The following is a 20,338-nucleotide window of genomic DNA, read 5'->3' as shown; positions in this document are numbered from 1 at the left end:
TTTGTGCTTCAGAAGGAGAAATCAGTTCAGGTCTTCAGGAAGAGACGTCGAATGAGAAGGAACTGTAATGCGATTAGAGGAGCTGTAACCAAATATTCACCGCAGATTATGGGTTTATTAATGACCCGTACCTAAATTAGCAATCTAATCTTAACTAGTAATATTCCAGCTTGTTTTTATTCTTCCAGAACTCAGTTTCTGGGTGAGTTTAAGGATTCAGGATCAGAATGATGACAAACCTGCATCTTATTGATGAATTTATCATGCGGTTCTTCTCTGAAGCTCTTTGAAGATAGATTTGATGTGAGTGTGTGTGTGTGTGTGTGTGTGTGTGTGTGTGTGTGTGTGTGTGTGTGACCCCAGAAACAAGCATAGTTAAGCCACTTGTAGTTAATTTATTGAAGGAAAAAAGAAAAACAAAACAAATAGCAAAAAAAAAGCAAAAAAAAAAAAATGTTGGGATGATTTTTTTAAGCTAGGCTTTTATTGAAAAATATTTTGTAAATATTAATATAAATACAATGTAGTTTCTTTTTTAAATGTTTCCTGGCTCCAGTGCACGCCGTGTATTTCATGAATGATCTGCTGTATATAATCCATAAAAATGACTAAATAAAGAGTGAAAATAAAGAGCTTCTTTTGAGAGAGCTTGAATTGGGTTTTATTTTTATATATATTTTTATTTCCTGTTAATTTTATTTAAGGTTTTAGTAATTTTATTTAGTTTTTGCCATTTTTGTTCATTTCTTTTAATATGTCTAGTTTTTATTTCAGTTTTAGTACATCAAGTTAAACTAAATGAAAATGTAAAATGTTACTTTGGAAAGTAGCTGAAATAAGTTTTTGTAATATTTTATTTTCAGTTAATAGTTCATTTTTTTTTGTTATTAGTTTTAGATAATTATTCATTTTGGCAGGAGTTCAGAAGCCCAGAATATTCCAGCATGATTCCACAATTCTTTCATAATTTGTATTTTGTTTGGTTTGAACAAGAAAAACCTTGCAAATGTCTTAATGTCACACTTTACATTCAAAGAACGACCGTAAGCTGCTTGATACTTAAATAAACGTCAATAGATGGACAAATATAGTAAAATAGCAAAGTTTTGAAAAATATATATTTATAGGAATATATATGTATATTGGAACTTACAAAATTATTTTGAGTACTTTTTCTTGATTTTTTTTTTTTTTTTTGTGAATCCAACTTAAGAAATTTTTAGACTTTGAAAATAAAATGTGACATTAATGAAGAGGAAAACATTCTGCAGTATTTTCAGAAACACAGACATATATATATATATATATAGGCCAGAAAATGTGACACACTTTCCTTTACTGAACATGAAGGCACATTAGATTTAAATTTTTATTAAATTGAAAAAAAGGAAAAACAAAAATGCATTAAAGGGACAGAAACTCAAACACAATATTAACTTACAACAACACGGAGTTAAACAGTTAATAAAATTCAAAGGATTATAATTATGAATGACGGGCGAGAAACGTATAAAGTTCAAACTTAATACACAAAACAATTATACAAGAACATATACATGCATTTGAGGAGAAACACCCCAATTATAATAATATTAAAGACACTGTTAAATAAAACAAAGCGTTTTCCTGCTATAAGGATCCAAACAGAAAGACTACAGCTGTGTTTCCACGGAGTGATTCATTACAGGACGAGGTAAAACTCTGAAAGCTTTCCAAACTGAAACAAGACTGGCGTCTGGAAACTCAAGACACTGAATTCATCATGAACTCATCTGAGAAAAGACGAACGAATCAAACTGCATCTGAATCATATTGAATGAACTACCAGACAAAGATTCCCATCTCAAATGAAGCACTGATCATGCAGAGAGCCACCTGCTGATGAGATGGTGTTATAAACCTGTTATAAACCTCCTCTGATCCTCCACACAAACCACAGCAGAGGCTCCTGATCAAGATTTGATTCATTTCATACAAACGAACGAACACAGTGAGCTGCTGAGTTTGGCTTTTCCCTTTCCTTTAAAGTCATAAAACATGCAAGAAAAACAAACTGTTCATAATTAACACTTCAGTCACCAAAGGTGAGGAATGTTCCGATGATGTCACTTCCTCTGGATGCAGACGACAGGAAGTTGAGGGGCGGGGCTGTAGTGACGCATCCTTTTTTTGACATGTTTAAATAATATTATGAACTAAAACGACCAGCTTTATTACATCGGATTAAATTAAAATAACTTTCTCTACCAGTGCAAAGTTTCTCTGAGTTCAGATCTGGATCGGATCATTTCTGCTGCTGCTGTTGCTTTAAGCTGGCCAACAGTATTTTCTTGTGGGCGGGGTCATGAACGCCCGCCTCCTCCAGATCCTCCTCTGTGATGTCACTGCAGGAGAGACACGTGATTGGATGAGAAGCTTGTACAATGAAATCTTACTAAAAATATATTTATGAAAATTCTAATCACAATCAAGTGTTTGGATCTTCCTGAGCAGCGCCGAGAAACAAATAACAGTAAATAAAAATAACCTGCTAAAAAATAATATAAATAACAACATTTTGGATACCTACATGATTTACTAAATTTGTGAATGTTTTGTCATACTTTTTTCAAATTACACCTTTTATTTGTTTAATTATAAAAACTAAATCATATCATATATTACCCCAGTAATAATACTAGCCCTACTGTACAGTAATAAATATTTTACTTTTTTTTTTTAAGCTGAACAATAGTAAAATTTCAACACTAAAATGTATGGTTGTGTTAATTTCTTTGTTTTCAAACGTTAAACTACAGAACTTTTATTTCGTGTAAAACCAAATGACACTGATAAACTTTAATAAACATTAAGATTTCAAAAAAATAGTATAAATATCTAATTAAAAAAATGGGATTCCCACATGACTTACTGGTGCTTTTGCATTTTGCACCATTATATGTTTATTTGATCAAATTATAAAAATTAAATCATATAATATATTACTAATAATACTAACCCTACTGTATGGAAAAATAAGTATTTAATAATAATAATATTTTAAAAGAGTAAAATTATGGTACTAAACCTATGGTTGTCTTAACTGTTTTGCTTTCAAAAATTAACACTTTATTAATAATAATTAATATAAATAATGACACTAAAAAACTTTAATAAATTAATACTTTAACAATAAACAACATGAAACCTTCTGAAAACAGGAGAAATAACTAATAACTCAAATTAAATTCCTACTGTACATGACTACATATGTGACCCTGAACCACAAAACCAGTCATAAGGGTCAATTTTGTGAAAATATTTCCATTGATGTATGGTTTGTTATGATGGACAATATTTGGCTGAGATACAACTATTTGAAAATCTGGAATCTGAGGGAGCAAAAAAATCTAAATATTGAGAAAATCTCCTTTAAAGTTGTTCAAATGAAGTTCTTAGCAATGCATATTACTAATCAATAATGAAGTTTTGATATATTTATGGTAGGAAATTTACTAAATATCTTCATGGAACATAATCTTAATATCCTAATGATTTTTGTCATAAAAGAAAAATGTATAATTTTGACCCAAACAATGTATTGTTGGCTATTGCTACAAATAATAATCTAATAATCATTATAGTCATTTATATACCTGATTCATTAATTCATTAGACATTTATATTATATTATTGTTTTTAATATAAATGTTCCATTGTTGTTTAGTCTTATAACTGCTGTTTGTCTTCATGAATAAGAGATACGATATGTTTATGGAAACTCAAGGTTTATGGGATGTTGTTTTGAAGCAGTATAACAGTACTTGTTGAATTTGTGCTGGTGAGCCGAAGATACTATTCAATAACCTCTCACTTCTGCTCTTCACTGGCTTTTCCTCATTCAGTTCTTGGCTGATAGAAGACTGTTAATAGAGTTTTGGGTATTAGGCTACTTTGCTGAAGAGTTGTTCTGTTACCAGACAAAAATGATATTTTCTGACGGGATCTGGCGTCCGGGGCTGGATGTTAATTATCTGGCGTGGAGGCATGATCTAACATACCTGAGGAACTCCAGGTCGTCCCAGCCGTTGTGAAGCAGACCTTCCTCATAATGCTGCAGACCGAGCTTCTGGAGCCACTCTCCAACACTGCTCTCCACCGACAGACTGCTGCTGCTGCTCTCGTCACGCCACAGACCCTGCCACAAACAATCAACATTAATTAACACAGACTATTTTATATTAACAGTATCGCAACTAACAAAACAAATCAATTATTGTTATATTTTATAGTCACATAATCGTGTATATAGTACATTATTTAATTTTCAGTTTTTCTTATATTAGTGTTACATTCCATCTCTACTGTGTTATTCCTATGTATGTCTGCACTATCATGTATGTCTGCACTATCATGCATGTCTGCACTATCATGCATGTCTGCACTATCATGTATGTCTGCACTATCATGTATGTCTGCACTATCATGTATGTCTGCACTTTCATGTATGTCTGCACTATCATGCATGTCTGCACTATCATGCATGTCTGTATGTCTGCACTATCATGTATGTCTGCACTATCATTCATGTCTGCACTATCATGCATGTCTGTATGTCTGCACTATCATGTATGTCTGCACTATCATTCATGTCTGCACTATCATGCATGTCTGTATGTCTGCACTATCATGTATGTCTGCACTATCATTCATGTCTGCACTATCATGCATGTCTGTATGTCTGCACTATCATGTATGTCTGCACTATCATGTATGTCTGCACTATCATGCATGTCTGTATGTCTGCACTATCATGCATGTCTGCAGTATCATGTATGTCTGCACTATCATGCATGTCTGTATGTCTGCACTATCATGCATGTCTGCACTATCATGCATGTCTGTATGTCTGCACTATCATGTGTGTTTGCACTATCATGCATGTTTGCACTATCATGCATGTCTGCACTATCATGCATGTCTGTATGTCTGCACTATCATGTGTGTTTGCACTATCATGCATGTTTGCACTATCATTCATGTCTGCACTATCATGCATGTCTGTATGTCTGCACTATCATGTATGTCTGCACTATCATTCATGTCTGCACTATCATGTATGTCTGCACTATCATGCATGTCTGTATGTCTGCACTATCATGTATGTCTGCACTATCATGTATGTCTGCACTATCATGCATGTCTGCACTATCATGCATGTCTGTATGTCTGCACTATCCTGCATGTCTGCAGTATCATGTATGTCTGCACTATCATGCATGTCTGTATGTCTGCACTATCATGCATGTCTGTATGTCTGCACTATCATGTGTGTTTGCACTATCATGCATGTTTGCACTATCATGCATGTTTGCACTATCATGCATGTCTGCACTATCATGCATGTCTGCACTATCATGCATGTTTGCACTATCATGTATGTCTGCACTATCATGTATGTCTGCACTATCATGCATGTCTGCACTATCATGCATGTCTAAACTATCATGCATGTCTGCACTATCATGCATGTTTGCACTATCATGTATGTCTGCACTATCATGCATGTCTGCACTATCATGCATGTTTGCACTATCATGTATGTCTGCACTATCATGTATGTCTGCACTATCATGTATGTCTGCACTATCATGCATGTCTGCACTATCATGCATGTCTGCACTATCATGTATGTCTGCACTATCATGTATGTTTGCACTATCATGTATGTCTGCACTATCATGTATGTCTGCACTATCATGCATGTCTGCACTATCATGCATGTTTGCACTATCATGTATGTCTGCACTATCATGTATGTCTGCACTATCATGTATGTCTGCACTATCATGCATGTCTGCACTATCATGCATGTCTGCACTATCATGTATGTCTGCACTATCATGTATGTTTGCACTATCATGTATGTCTGCACTATCATGTATGTCTGCACTATCATGCATGTCTGCACTATCATGTATGCCTGCACTATCATGTATGTCTGCACTATCATGTATGTTTGCACTATGTCTGTACTTTCTTCTGCACTGGAAGCTCCTGTCAGAATCCTGGTGTGTGAAAACATACTTGGTAATAAAGCTAATTTCTAATGCAATTAAAAATATTTACTTAATAATAATAATTATTAAATGTGTAAATCTAAAGTAATATCCATTAATAATTATTCATACTTACTAACTAATAATAATAATTTCATTATTAATTATTGTTATTATTAGCAACATATGTATCAATATTATTAACAATATAGTTAATGATTATCATCATAATTTAAATAATTTATATGAAATTATAAATAATTAATAATTGTTATTATTAACAAAACAATAATCATTATTAGAATTAGCAACATTTAAATATTTTTAATTAAATTATAAAATGAATAAAATATTAAAATAAATTTAAATAATAAAATACTATTATTGTTGCTATTATTATTAATTTTTGTTGTTATTATTATTAAAAATGTATTAAATCTGATTTTATATGAATAAATATTATTAATAATTGTTATTTGCCATTATTAATAATACTTAATAATATTATTATTATTATTATTGTTATTAACAAAATAAAAAATAATTCTTATTTGTTTCCTTATTATTATTATTATTTCAATATTCTAACATTATATAATTAATAAAAATAAGTTAAAATATTTATATTTACTAATTAAATGTAAGAATTATAGGAATTATATAAAATATTCCAAGACACAGGCTGCTTCGAGACACTGCAAGCGCTGGATCCTGAGCTGCTGGTGTGTAAATGAACACAGTGCATGTGCATTTTTGCGTTGTCACCTCCTCGGGCAGGTCCTCTGCGATGCTCTCCTCCTGTATGGAGCGCGGAGGGAAGGTCAGGCCTCTGATGTGAGGAGTGCTCGTCTTCAAGCCTCTCCCTGAAGGATATTCCACTTCACTCAGAGTCTTGGCCATCTGCAGCACCGAACACGACTGGTCGTCCAGTCCCGAGGCCCCGCCCCCTCGCCGGAAAGGGGCGGAGCTCGGGTTCAGTGTGGGCAGAGCATCCAGACAGAAGGCCACGCCTCCTCCCCCAGAGGGCGGTAGAAAGCCGGGCGACGACAGCAGATTGGACGGAACAGCAGATGGGGGCGGGATCTTGACGTCGGTGAGTTTTCGCGGTTTTCCGAACGAATTCTCCACCGTTTCCAGAGCTCCTTTGGGCAGTGGAGGAGGAGGGAAATCAGGCGGGGGGCGATTTAGAGACCCAATGTTCCCATCATCCTCTGAAGACCCTTCCTCGCTGATGGGCCGAACCGGGTGTCCAGACTGTCTGTGACCCGGCGCAGAACTTCCACTGGGCGGCTTGTTTTTCCCCACACCACCTGCAGGAGGAGCTGTTTTATTGGCTAGCGGAGGGAGGGTGGAGCTCGGAAGCATGTCAGAGGCCAGAGCAGCAGATTGGTTGGGAACGCCTTCTAGAATGTAGTAGGCGGGGTTATTGAAGCTGTTTTTGCATGTCGTGATGTCGCCCTCGAACGGATCCTGTTTACCTCTGACAGAACCAAACAACAGACGGGATTTCACAAGAATTCACTGATGAGATGAATGTCAAAGCAAAAGTTATTATTGTTAACTAAAGCTAAATCTAATCTATCAAAAACACATTCTAAAACATATTCATTACTTGAAATAAGTGTTAACTGAAATTAAATAAAATTATAGTAATAAATGACAATAATAATAATAATAAATTATTTTAATTATTTAATAAAATAATAATAAACTAAAATGTAAACTCATTTTATTTCAGCTTGTTACCAAGGCAATATTTCTTATTGTTGTGTACTAAAATGACTTCAACTAAAAAAAATACCTGCAATAAAATAAATGGTAAATTAAATTAAATACAGTAAAAACTTTGTTGCAATGCAATATTTCCTATTTTCGGTTAACTTGAAGTACTAAGATAACTAAAACTTTATCTGAAATTAATAAAAAAATGTACAGACATATTTTGAAAAAAATTAAAAAATAAATAATTTTCTCCTCAACCACTGGTGGTGGTTGAGGAGAGACCCCCCCCACATGATTGTAAAGCGCTTTGGGTGTATAGCAATACACAATAAAGCGCTATATAAATGCATCATTCATTCATTCATTCATTCATTCATTCATAAACTTGAAATAACGTGTTAACCAAATTATCATTATTTAATTTGGTTAACAAGTTATTTCAAGATTTTTTTTTTTTTTTTTTGGTGCAAAATATGTCTGTACATTTTTTATTAATTTCAGATTAAGCTTTAGTTATCTGAAATAATTAAATTTAGTAATGATAACAATAAAGATAAATGAAAATAATAATATAAAATTAATAGTAAAATAAAAATTATTATTTATTTAATTAAATAAAAAATAAAATAAAACCGTAAACTGTTTGGCAATGCAACATTTCTTATTTTTGTTTAACTTGAAGTACCAAAAAAATCTAAAACTTAATGTGAAAAAAATATACAAACTACACAGGCATATTATGTTGAAAAAAATTATATATATCTATATATATATGAAGTGAACTGAAGTGAAGTGAAGTGAAGTGACATACGGCCAAGTATGGTGACCCATACTCGGAATTCGTGCTCTGCATTTAACCCATCCAACGTGCACACACACACACACACACACACACACACAGCAGTGAACACAGACACACACACACACACACAGCAGTGAACACACACACACACACACACACACAGCAGTGAACACACACACACACACACACACACAGCAGTGAACACACACACACCGTGAACACACACCCGGAGCAGTGGGCATTTATGCTGCGGCGCCCGGGGAGCAGTTGGGGGTTTGGTGTCTTGCTCAAGGGCACCTCAGTCGTGGTATTGAGGGTGGAGAGAGCGCTGGACATTCACTCCCCCCACCTACAATCCCTGCCGGCCCGAAACTCGAACCCACAACCTTTGGATTACGAGTCCGACTCTCTAACCATTAGGCCACGACTTCCCATATATATATATATATATATATATATAATTAAATAAATAACACTAATAAAAATTACAAAAATATACAAGTGCAATATAATTCAAATACTAAAATTAATAAATAAAATAAAATAGTATATCAATGATACTACAATAACACTAGTGTGTGTATGTGTGTGTTCAGTGTGTTGAGTGTGTGTGTGTGTGTGTGTTTTGAGTGTGTTCACCTGTTCTGTGTGCTCTCCTCTTTGCAGGAGCGTGTGTGTGTGTGTGTTTTGAGTATGTTGAGTGTGTGTGTGTGTGTGTGCGTGTGAGAGTGTGTATACCTGTTCTGTGTGCTCTCCTCTTTGCAGGAGTGTGTGTGTGTGTGTCGTCCCGTGACGCTCTTCTCTCCTTCCTCTGAGAGTTTCCCGAGGTCAGCTGAGCCCAGCCTCCTGCTGTTGGACGGTCTGCAGGAACAAACGCGTCAGAACAAAACTCCTGGTGATGACGAGTGTCAGATGAATCATGAATCTGGACTCACTTGACATAGTCGTGTCCGGCTCGAGGAGGAAGAGTCCTGCCCTTCGGTCCGCCCGTCTCGTCCTTATCCACACTGATCCACTCTGAAGATGAGAGAGACAAACAAATGACTCATTGTGTGTGTGTATATATTTATATGAAAAAAAAATATATAATTTCTGTATATAATGTACCGTAGAGTCGTTCTCTCGTTCCCATGCGTTCAGACGGGACTCGGACCCTCATGGAGCCGCGGATGTTACCTGTTTCTTCACCGCGGTGAGACAGGTAAGTGTGGAACTGCTGCGCCGTGCTGCCAATCATAGATTTCAGCGCCAGAACACACTCACCTACACACACACACAATTAAATGCTTTTAATGTAATTCATTTCAATTGAATTAAATTAAAAAATAAAATAAACCAAACACACGAAGCAAAAATTTTCTTCTGGTCTGTTACAGTGTTTTTCAGCTGCTTCCACACAGAATCTTCACTTGTCACACAGTTTCTGAAAGCTGTCACTCAAACAGTAGAAACACACCAAATCTGCAAAACCAGACACTAATTTGACTCAGTTTTCAATTTCATAATAGAAAACAATGTGTAGTATTAAATGGAAATAAATCAGATTTTTTTTGGTTCAACAAAGAGGTGTGCCCCAAGGTTCAATACTAGGACCACTTCTTTTTTCTATGTTAATAATTTACCGTTAATTTTCAATAAGTGTAGTGTTCAACTTTATGCTGATGACACCGTCATATATGTATCTAATTCTGATATTTTACATATTCAGTTATCTCTTCAGTATGATTTTAATATTTTACAGGATTGGCTTGTGGATAATAAAACTAAGTCTTATATTATGATTTTTGGTTCTAGACAGAAACTTAAATCCAGAAGTTGTTCCTGTGCTATATTATGTAAAGACGGCACTTCTCTGCATAAAGCTGATACTATTAAATATCTTGGAGTATGGCTTGATTCTGAACTTTCATTTAAATCACATATTAATCATATCTTACATAAAATCAATTATGGTATTAGTACTTTACATCGATCTAGAAATAGTTTTTCATACAGTGTTCGTAAGAAACTTGCCTCTCAACTTATACTTCCAATTCTTGATTATTGTGATGTTGTTTATCAGACTGCAGCAAAATTAGATCTTGCTCTTCTTAACACAGCATATAATAGACTTTGCAGATTTGTTTTGGGGTGTTCTTTTTATACTCATCAGTGTATAATGTATGATGCACTTCAGTGGCCATCTTTGCACACCAGACGACATATTCACTGGCTGTTCATTTTAAATATCCTAGTTATTTACAACAATACTTTGTACCTTCTTCTTTAAATTATCAAGTTAGGCATTCTGTTCAGACCTATCTTTTTGTTTCTTGTGTCAAAAAAACCATTGGTAAAAGAGCTTTCATGTTTAAGGGTCCAATAGACTGGAATAATTGCATCCTTTAAGATGTTTAAGCAAACTCTGTTATCATATTTTACTTTGGATTGTACATGTTATTTTTGAAGATGGTGTTGATTTATATATATATAAAAAAATATATATTTTTTATTTTTTTATTTTTTTTTGGCTAATGTTGTGATCAGATACACTGATCGGTATATTTTGTATTATGTGTTGTTTCATATTTGTTACTAGTTATTTTTTAATGTTGTGTTGTTTTGCTTTGTTTTTTGTTACTATGTTGTGATTGTGATACATTGTGGGACCCCCTTGAAAAGGAGATGGTACATCTCAAGGGGTTAATCCTAATAAATAAATTAAAACAGGAAGTAATATTATGGCAAAGGTGTTTGCAAATGTTTGCTTTTGAGATGTGTTTGTGATATTTTGAATGCAGAGCTTCATTTTGCAAGAGATGTGAGGTGTTTAGCATTTTGTGTGCAATTCTTGGACTTGTGTGTAAAGTTTTAAAAAAGAGAGGCAAAGTTTTGAAAATGAGTAGCTGAAAAACACTAGAATACAAGTATACAAGTAAATGCAATGTATTCTCAGCTCTACCACAAGATGGTGCTACATGCTCTTCTTCTGAGGTCTCACAGGTTTAGCAACAGTCTAAAGAGCATCTCACTCAGGAACTTAGTTTATGTTAAAGTTAGTTGAAGTGTTGACACATTTATAGCCATGAGCTGATTAATAATATGTTTAATGCTGTTTATTAAGGACACGTACCATAGGACTCGTAGCCGTCCAGGGATTTGACGGTCAGCAGCAGATGCTGGTCCTGCAGATACTCGATGTCGGACAGAATGGGCTTCAGTGTGGTCAGCTGTTTGGACGACCAGCCCACGCGCAAGAAGTTCACGTTATCACTGCTCTGAGTGTCGTTCTCATAGCTCTTCTTAAACTCTACACACAAACAGACACATACAGACCGAAACACGGATGTATCATAGTTGAATATATTTATATGTATACATATATAATTAGCTTTTATTTGTACTTTCAGTTTTCATTTAGTTAAAATTAATAGACTATAGTCTATTTAGCTTTAGTTTAGCTTTAATTTCAAATTTCACACAGTTTACTGCTGGATAATTTCACACAGAAACAGGGACGTTCAGTGCGTCTGAATGCTTTTCATCTTCTGTAACAGAAGCAGGTGGAGATCAGACTTTGATGGATCAGATTTAGTGATTAATCTTATCTTATAAAGTCTCTCACATATAAACTTCCTCGTTCTGGAGGGATGATTTGGTTTCTTACCCTCCAGACACGTCGAGTAGAACTCGATGAAGAATTTGGTTCTGCTGGCCGTCTTGACGATGGCTTCGATGTTCTCGAACTCGATGTAGGCCTGTTCTGAAGACTTGGGCAGACCTGCAGAGGAACAGCAGCTCAACGTGAGAAACACGCGAGAAACACCAGAAACTGAGCCGTGAAGACACACACCGTACCTTTCTTAGAGACGAACTGAGACGTGACGCCCACCTCGAACGTGCCAAAGACTGGCGAGTGATCGCTGGTGACGATATCATCCGTACAGCCTGACACACACACACACACACACACACACACACACACGGTCATTAAACAGCATTTGCATATTCAAATGGGTAAACAGATCAGCCTCAATAACCGTCACAGCATTCATCATACACGCTGCTATTTGTCTTTTATTATGAGAGTAGAGCTGGATTATATAGACTGAATCATTGTTATTCATTTCAAAACTTTTGATAATATTCAGTATGTATTTCAATATTGATGCATGTGCTCTGAAATTATTTTAAAAGTATTGTCAACAAGTAGTTTAATAAAAAAAAAAAAAATTATATATTTTTTTATTAATATTTAATTATTTCAATAACAAACAAAAAGAATAACATGGAAACAATGAATAATAAAAATATATAAATTATTAAATATATATAAAAATTGATATATAAAATTAAATATACAAATGTAAAAAAAAATATATATGTATTTAATTTATATAGTAAAAATCTTGTTAAAATAATAATCATGCTTTTTGATAAATTAACTCAAGGATCAAACTTTAATTATATTCATTTACATGCAACAACACAGTAATAAGTATCAACATTTGCATATTTATTTCAATTAATTATATGAAACATTAAACTACAGATCATGCTTTTTATTTAAGAACCAAAGAAAGAATATTTAATTTGTGAGGATAAGACAATATTAGTCTGAGATATAACTATTAGAAAATCTGGAATCTGAGGGAGCAAAAAAATCCAAATATTGAGAAAATCTCCTTTAAAGTTGTTCAAATGAGTTTTGATATATTTACGGTAGGAAATGTACAAAATATCTTCATGGAACATGATCTTAATATCTTAATATATGATTTTTGTCATAATGTATAATTTTGAGCCATACAATGTATTGTTGGCTATTGCTACAAATATAGCTGTGCTACTCATGACTGCTTTTGTGCTGCAGGGACACATATATCGTCCTGTTTGAGAGTAACACCTGTAACAAACAGTCAGCTGTTACCACGGTAATGTGTGTGGTCACCGTGGCGACTGCGTACCGTAAGAGTTGCACATGATGTGCGTCTCCGGATAGGATTTCCAGAGGATTCTGTCGCACCATGAAGGAACGTTAGTCCGCATCTGAGAGACGAGAGGAATTTAAAGAATGCCATCAGGACGCTTCACTTCCTTTGGCAAAGGTCAGAAGACAGGAAGTAGCCGCCTCAGGACCGTAAACATATACACACAGGATTTTTCCTTCATGCACATGAAGAGAAGCTTCTTAAAAGACATAGTTCACACAAAAATAAAGATTTACAGTTAATTTACTCACCTTCGGGTCATCTAATGTGACACATTTATTCAGTAGTACAGTAAAGAAGAGTTTTAGCTTTATCATTGGTGAGTCGTCTAATGCAAGTCAATGGCTACCGTCACTTTGAGAGTCAAAAAAGCACATGCAGGCAACACAAAATGAGTCCCCATGGCTCCTGATGATATATATAGAGGTCTTATGAAGCGAAACGATCACTCTGTGCAAGAAACTAAACATTATTTACAGCATTATTACCTGTAATCCAGAGACTCAGGCAAACGGGGAACTACGACTCTTTTCTGTGAACTGATTCTTTCAGACAGTTTGATTCAACGAACTGATTCAGTGATGCCATACGCAATTCTGTTATTATAGCACCCAAAAATTGCAGATGATTTACATGTCTAAGGCATATAAAGTGACTGAACTGGTATTCATTAGCTCAGCTTTTTACATAAACCTTGAGAAACTATAAAAACGTTCATTTCTCGTCTTCATTCAAGTGTTGGGTTCAGAGATGCTCATATCAGCGGCTCATCGGTCTTCGGTCCGAGTCGAACTGTTTCCTCAGTTGTGCTCGAGACACAAACTGATTCAGACGATTCAGTTCAATTTGATGAACTGATTCAACTGGTTCACTGAAAAGAACCGATTCAAAAGAATGATTCATTCACCAACTGATCCATTTACTTGAGGCTCTGGATTACAGGTAATAATTAATGCTGCCAAACGATTAATAGTGATCAATCACATCCAAAATAAAAGTTTTTGTTTACATAATATATGTGTGTGTACTGTGTATATTTATTATGTATATATAAATACACACACATACAGTATATATTTAAGAAAAATATGTTAAGTTTATATATTAAATATATTTATACACAAAATAAATTATATAAATATATACATGTAAATATTTTCAAAATATATACTGCATGCATATTATGTAAATAAACACTTATTTTGGATGCGATTAATCGCGACTAATCGTTTGACAGCACTAGTAATAATGTTCAGTTTCTTGCACACACTGATCGTTTCGCTTCATAAGACCTCGATACATTGCCAAAAGCCACAGGGATTTTGTGTTGCCTGATATGCTGTTTTTCACACTTAAATTACCGGCAGCCATTGACTTGCACTTTAAGAATCCCCAAGTAGCACAGATTCAGCTAAAACTCTTCATCTACTGAAGAAAACAAAGTCTCCTACATCATGTATGGCCTGAGAGCGAGTAAAGTAACAGCAGATTTTCATTTATGGTGAACTATTGCTTTAAGACAGTTCTGGTTCAGTAAGTAAATGTGGGCAGATTCTGACATACCCCAGTCGCCTTCTGCTTCTGCCAGACATATGTGTCTCGCGAGCCGCGCTCATAACGGTACGTGGGAGGATAGGTGATCTCCTCCTCCGCTGGACACACACACACACACACACACACACACACACAAGACACTCAAATCTCAAAGACACATGTAAATAACCTACAGACACAATAAATACTGTAAATCCTTGCACATGAGGGTAAAGCTTCAGGTCTTGTTTCATTGCAAAAAGAAGAACAAAATATTATTATTAAATATTTGATATATACATACAGGTATTAGGGGTGTAATGGTACACGTATTGGTACAGAAAAGTTTCCTCTTCCTCTTTATTACTAGTTTTAACGTGAAATAAACATGAATGAACATCTCACCCCTCACGTAATCGCTCAATTAGTTTTTCAACTGCAGAAAGACGTAATTAAAACAGCTTGTAAACAAAATGTCACGTAGCATTTCATTTACCGCAGGCAAGTCATCAGCGTCTACAGCTCGTTAGTTCGTTAGAGAGAAATTCTAGAGAACAGCATTTTGCTAAATCTTTTACAATACTTCATTATATTTACTTTACCTGTTAGTGATGTCTTAATTATTTAATGTGTTTAAATAAATATTTTACGAAACAAGTCATGACTTGGTAAATTATTATATTTTAACAACAAACAGAAATTGTATAATTAATAATTGTAATTGAAAAATTATTATTTTCAATAATTAATTTAAAAACAATTGACATGTTTGCATACATTTTTTTAATTTGAGTGTTGATTATTATAGTTAAAATAAACAGTAGCCTAATTGAATTTAAGTTTGGACTCTGTTGTTAATTGTAACCTTACAGTTTAGAGTAGAAGCTGAGCTAGATTTTTATCCCTAAGAAAATTAATTATAATTGAATTTATTTAAAGAAAGAGAAATTTGTTCAATAAACCATTGTTTAGTTTAAAAAAAGCTATTTATGTTTAGTTTTTTCCTCCTGCTGTACCGAAACCATACCGGACCATGACGTCAAAACCTAGGTATACGTACCAAACCATCATGTTAGTGTACCGTTACACCCCTAATATTACATATATATACACATACAGTCAAATGAAAAATTATTCAGACAGCAGATATAATGTTTGATATTTTTACTAGTGTGTGCAGGACTCTAAAGTTCATTTCTGTAAGAGAGGAGAGCAAAATAAAGTAAACTGTGACATATTATACTCAAAAATTCTTCATACAGTGGACTAGCAGTAAAACTGATAAAGATTTGGACCATGTTTTGCTTCAGTGTTTTCTTTAATTGCTAAAGTGATGTTTTTCCACCACAGACTGAACTAAATGAAGCATTGCTTGGTGATTGGTTGAGCTAAACTGGTTTTATCTAATCGTGTTCTTAAATTTAACATCTGACAGCTATTCAACCAAATTCATTACATACCTTTCTATCAAAGTTATCTGACATCATCAAGATCAGTTTGTTCTGACAGTTTAACTCATATTTTAGTACCATTTTCCAAACTATAGCGAATAAACTCTGATGTAATGTAGGAAATGTTGAAGATATCTGAATAAATTTTGGTTTCAGTGTGTATATATATATTTTTGTTTGTTTGTTTGTTTATTTATTAAACACATAGACAGAGGTGACGCGTACCGAAGCGAAGGAAGACTTTGTTCTTCTCTCTCTCCAGATTTAGCTGGTCCACCTTTAACAATGGCTCAAACTCCTTCCTGTTGATGTAGTTGAGGATTTCCTGTGTGTGAGAGAGAGAGAGTGTTTAGACTCACAGCTGTGCGGGTCACACCGGTCACTACTGAGTACACTAGAGTACTGTACACAAGGGCTGTATACCTTGGAGAACCTGGCGATACGATACATACCTCGATACACAGGTCACGATTCGATACGTACCTCGATACAGAGCTGTCTCGATACGATTTGATACAATGTGACACGATTCGATACGATTCAATAAAAATACATGGGCCAGAGCCAACTAGTTAATGCTGAACACATTTACTCAACAAACAGAACTCTGCATTTTCTTCAATTTATTGAAGACAAAAGTGCATTATAACAAAGTGCATTTTGCTTAAATATTTGCAACTTTAAGTGCTCTGATTAATTGTACACAAATTGTATTAATCTGGAAATTACCACAAGTCAACATTTAACTTTCCAAGGGTACAGTCTGAGCTCACACAAGCACAAAATCTGCTTCTTATTATTCTTAACTTCTTATTAAATCTTCTTATAATTCTTTTTTGTGACACCATGTACTGCCATAACATATTTCACTATGAAATCACTTAAATGCTACATCTTGCTTTAACATTTTCCATGAGTTTTTTTAAACTCGCGGGCGCCGCTGCGCCCCCTAATGGCTGGACGGAGTATCGATACTAAGGGCTAGAATATCGATACTGTATCTTTTTTTATTATATCGGTATGTATCTAAGAATCGATATTTTGAGCACACCCCTACTGTACACTACACACTGAACAGGACCATAGAACTGCTGTTCTGATGGAGGTCTTCACAGGTCTGAAAACCTAAGGTTTGACTCGAGACCTGAGCAGATTTGGGTCTTAAACATTGGCGTTTAAAGCTATATAAGTGCTCCATTCATTCAGTCATATAAATGCAGTTGATGCACAACTCATCAATGAAATGAAATTAATCAAACTGACAACTATTAAACCATAACCGTATGTTTTCATGTCAAAAACTGTTTGTGAAAATCCATAAAGCAAACAAAGAATCCCAAATTTTTGGCATGCACAAAAATACAGGCATTATCTGGCAACATGGGTTGAAAATGTAACTAATGTAAATGATTTGAAGAATAACGTTTCAAATAAAGGTAGGAAGAGTCTACCTTTATTCAGTCTTTCTAGGGTTGGGTTTTTCTTTTTTAAATTATTATTATTATTTATTTTTATATTCAGGTGAGGAGTGATTTGGATTGGAACAGACCAGAATACTTTCATCAGAAGTGTTTAGTTTGCATGTGTTTTATGGTTTCCCAGCTAACAAAAACAATTTTAACATTGCGTGTTGCTAATGTTCTAAATTAATTAATGAAAACATTATTTCTGAATGTTTCTGAAAGTTAAAAATGTCCATTTAAAAAAAATAAAAGTTTTAAAAACATTTTATTTTCGCTATGTCAACATTAAGAGAACATTCCATTTGATAACTTTGCAAACATTATGGGAATGTTACATAATGTAACGCTGCACACGACACGCTCTCTGAACGTTCTGAAACAAGTAGTGATGTTTAAAAAAATGTTACATAGATGCAGGCTTGTTACAGTAAAGAAACTGTTACTTAAAAAAATAGATAACTGAAACAAAGTAAATTAGAGGTCAACCGATAGTGGGCTTTACCGATACCGATAACTAGGTTGGACCACACTGGCCGATACCGATTAATCAACCGATAGTTTTTCAAATGGATACTGAAAGAAAACTAGTGCTTTACTATTTAAAACAAAAAAAACAGTACCTAACAGTACTGAACCATACTTTGTAAATGAATAAAAATATTAATATTATTTATTATATTGATCATTAAAGTTATTTCATAGTTTGCTAATGTTAAAAGAAGAAACTTTAAAATTTAAAAAATGCCTATTAGTAGCTAATAGTGAATGTTGAAATGAACACACTCTAACAAGGAACAACACTTCTACACTTTTACAAACATGAGTTTGAAGTTCAGTGTTTAAAAAAAACAGAGCAAGCGGAAAGAGAAAGCGGATCTATTACAGCTCTCTATATGAAGCATACAGACTTTATTAGAGCCACAGAAAGACAAACGTTTTGCTGAAAATGCATCAAATGAATTATGCATCTGAATGAATAAATAATCTTTCCATTGATGTATGGTTTGTTATGATAGGACAATATTTGTCTGAGATGCAACTATTTGAAAATCTGGAATCTGAGGGAGCAAAAAAATCTAAATATTGAGAAAATCTCCTTTAAAGTTGTTCAAATGAAGTTCTTAGCAATGCATATTACTAATCAAAAATGAAGTTTTGATATATTTACGGTAGGAAATTTACTAAATATCTTCATGGAACATGATCTTAATATCCTAATGATTTTTGTCATAAAAGAGAAATGTATAATTTTGACCCATACAATGGGCTATGCTTGTATTGTTGGCTATTGCTACAGATGTACCCCAGCGACTTATGACTGCTTTTGTGCTCCAGGGACACATTTATAACTTATTGTCTATTCTCTTTATTATTAGTGTTTTTATCACCTTAATTATATGCATGTCTGCTCCATGTCTGTACTTTCTGTACTGGAAGCTCCTAACTCAAAGACGAATTCCTTGTGTGTGCAAACACTTGGCAAGAAAGCTCTTTCTGATTTCTGATTCTATTAACGTTACTGAAGAATGTTTGTTCATAACCTTTAGACAGCACTGCCAGAAGGGTTCACCTGTATGTCCATGTCCAGACGGTAGTTGAGGTCTCCAAACCAGAAGAGATGTGTGAATCTCAGCGAGATGTCGAAGGAGTTGAGCTGTTTATCGCCCAGCGACAGCTGACGCAGGATGTCCAGGTAGTTCTGGTTCCGTCTGCCGGGGTCAGAGGTCATTAGTGCATCACACATTCACAAACCGCGAGGTGTGTATGTATTACTCCAGTCTCACCTGTGGATTTTCTCATTGCCAGACGTCAGGTGACAGTTAACGAAACCAAACGACGTCCCGTTAAACATGAAAGACACGCCCACTGCTCCTTTGTTTCCTAGGAAACAGACAATAATAAATAAATAATACATCTTAGGTCTGCATGATTTGGGGAAAAAATCAAATTGCTGGTAAATTGTGTGGAAAAATCGTAATTTAAAATGTGATAAAAAATTCCAAGTTTGCTATGCTTGTTTGTACGGCTGCAAAATTTAGTGATTATACATCAATAAGGTCATACAATAATAATAATAATAATAACATATTACTTATTTTATTTAAATAATACATTATTTATATAATCTAAATAAAATTAAAAAAAACATTATACAAAAAAAAAAAAAAAAAATTATATATATATATATATATAAGAAATATATTTCAGCTATAAAATGTTTTCTCAAGCAGGAATTGTGTGCGCTCAGAACAAACAAAAGTTCTCAGGTGCGTAGAACAAGAAGAACATTTTTAGTTGTTTTTATGTCTGTCAGTCATAAAAGGTCTAGAGGAAGACATGATACTTGCTACAATGGATG

The 20,338-nt window shown here is 34.3% G+C and overlaps 2 protein-coding genes across 2 annotated transcripts in view; both read right to left on the bottom strand.

The window, feature by feature from the left end:
* The window catches only part of LOC306854576 (transmembrane O-methyltransferase homolog), a gene marked incomplete at its 5' end in the record, with an annotated part of 605,488 nt that overhangs the window by 519,043 nt on the left and 66,107 nt on the right, over nt 1-20,338 (bottom strand). The window lies entirely within an intron of this gene.
* LOC306854592 (phosphatidylinositol 3,4,5-trisphosphate 5-phosphatase 2A-like) overlaps nt 1,338-20,338 on the bottom strand; it is a 54,625-nt gene continuing 35,624 nt past the window's right edge. The window contains exons 14-27 of the mRNA XM_079392740.1: nt 19,764-19,860; nt 19,550-19,688; nt 16,742-16,841; nt 15,096-15,184; nt 13,509-13,590; nt 12,400-12,489; nt 12,209-12,322; nt 11,675-11,851; nt 9,670-9,825; nt 9,498-9,579; nt 9,301-9,423; nt 6,804-7,518; nt 4,041-4,177; nt 1,338-2,384 (exon numbers count right to left, since the gene is read on the bottom strand). Of these exons, the coding sequence (XP_079248866.1) occupies nt 2,285-2,384; nt 4,041-4,177; nt 6,804-7,518; nt 9,301-9,423; nt 9,498-9,579; nt 9,670-9,825; nt 11,675-11,851; nt 12,209-12,322; nt 12,400-12,489; nt 13,509-13,590; nt 15,096-15,184; nt 16,742-16,841; nt 19,550-19,688; nt 19,764-19,860 (2,201 nt within the window). The 3' untranslated portion in view covers nt 1,338-2,284. The remainder of the gene's footprint in view (nt 2,385-4,040; nt 4,178-6,803; nt 7,519-9,300; nt 9,424-9,497; nt 9,580-9,669; nt 9,826-11,674; nt 11,852-12,208; nt 12,323-12,399; nt 12,490-13,508; nt 13,591-15,095; nt 15,185-16,741; nt 16,842-19,549; nt 19,689-19,763; nt 19,861-20,338) is intronic.

This window comes from Barbus barbus (genome assembly GCF_936440315.1).
Source record: "Barbus barbus genome assembly, chromosome: 34".
Taxonomy (NCBI): domain Eukaryota; kingdom Metazoa; phylum Chordata; class Actinopteri; order Cypriniformes; family Cyprinidae; genus Barbus; species Barbus barbus.
Note: the sequence above shows the minus strand (reverse complement) of the source record. Positions and strands in the feature narration are given on the sequence as shown.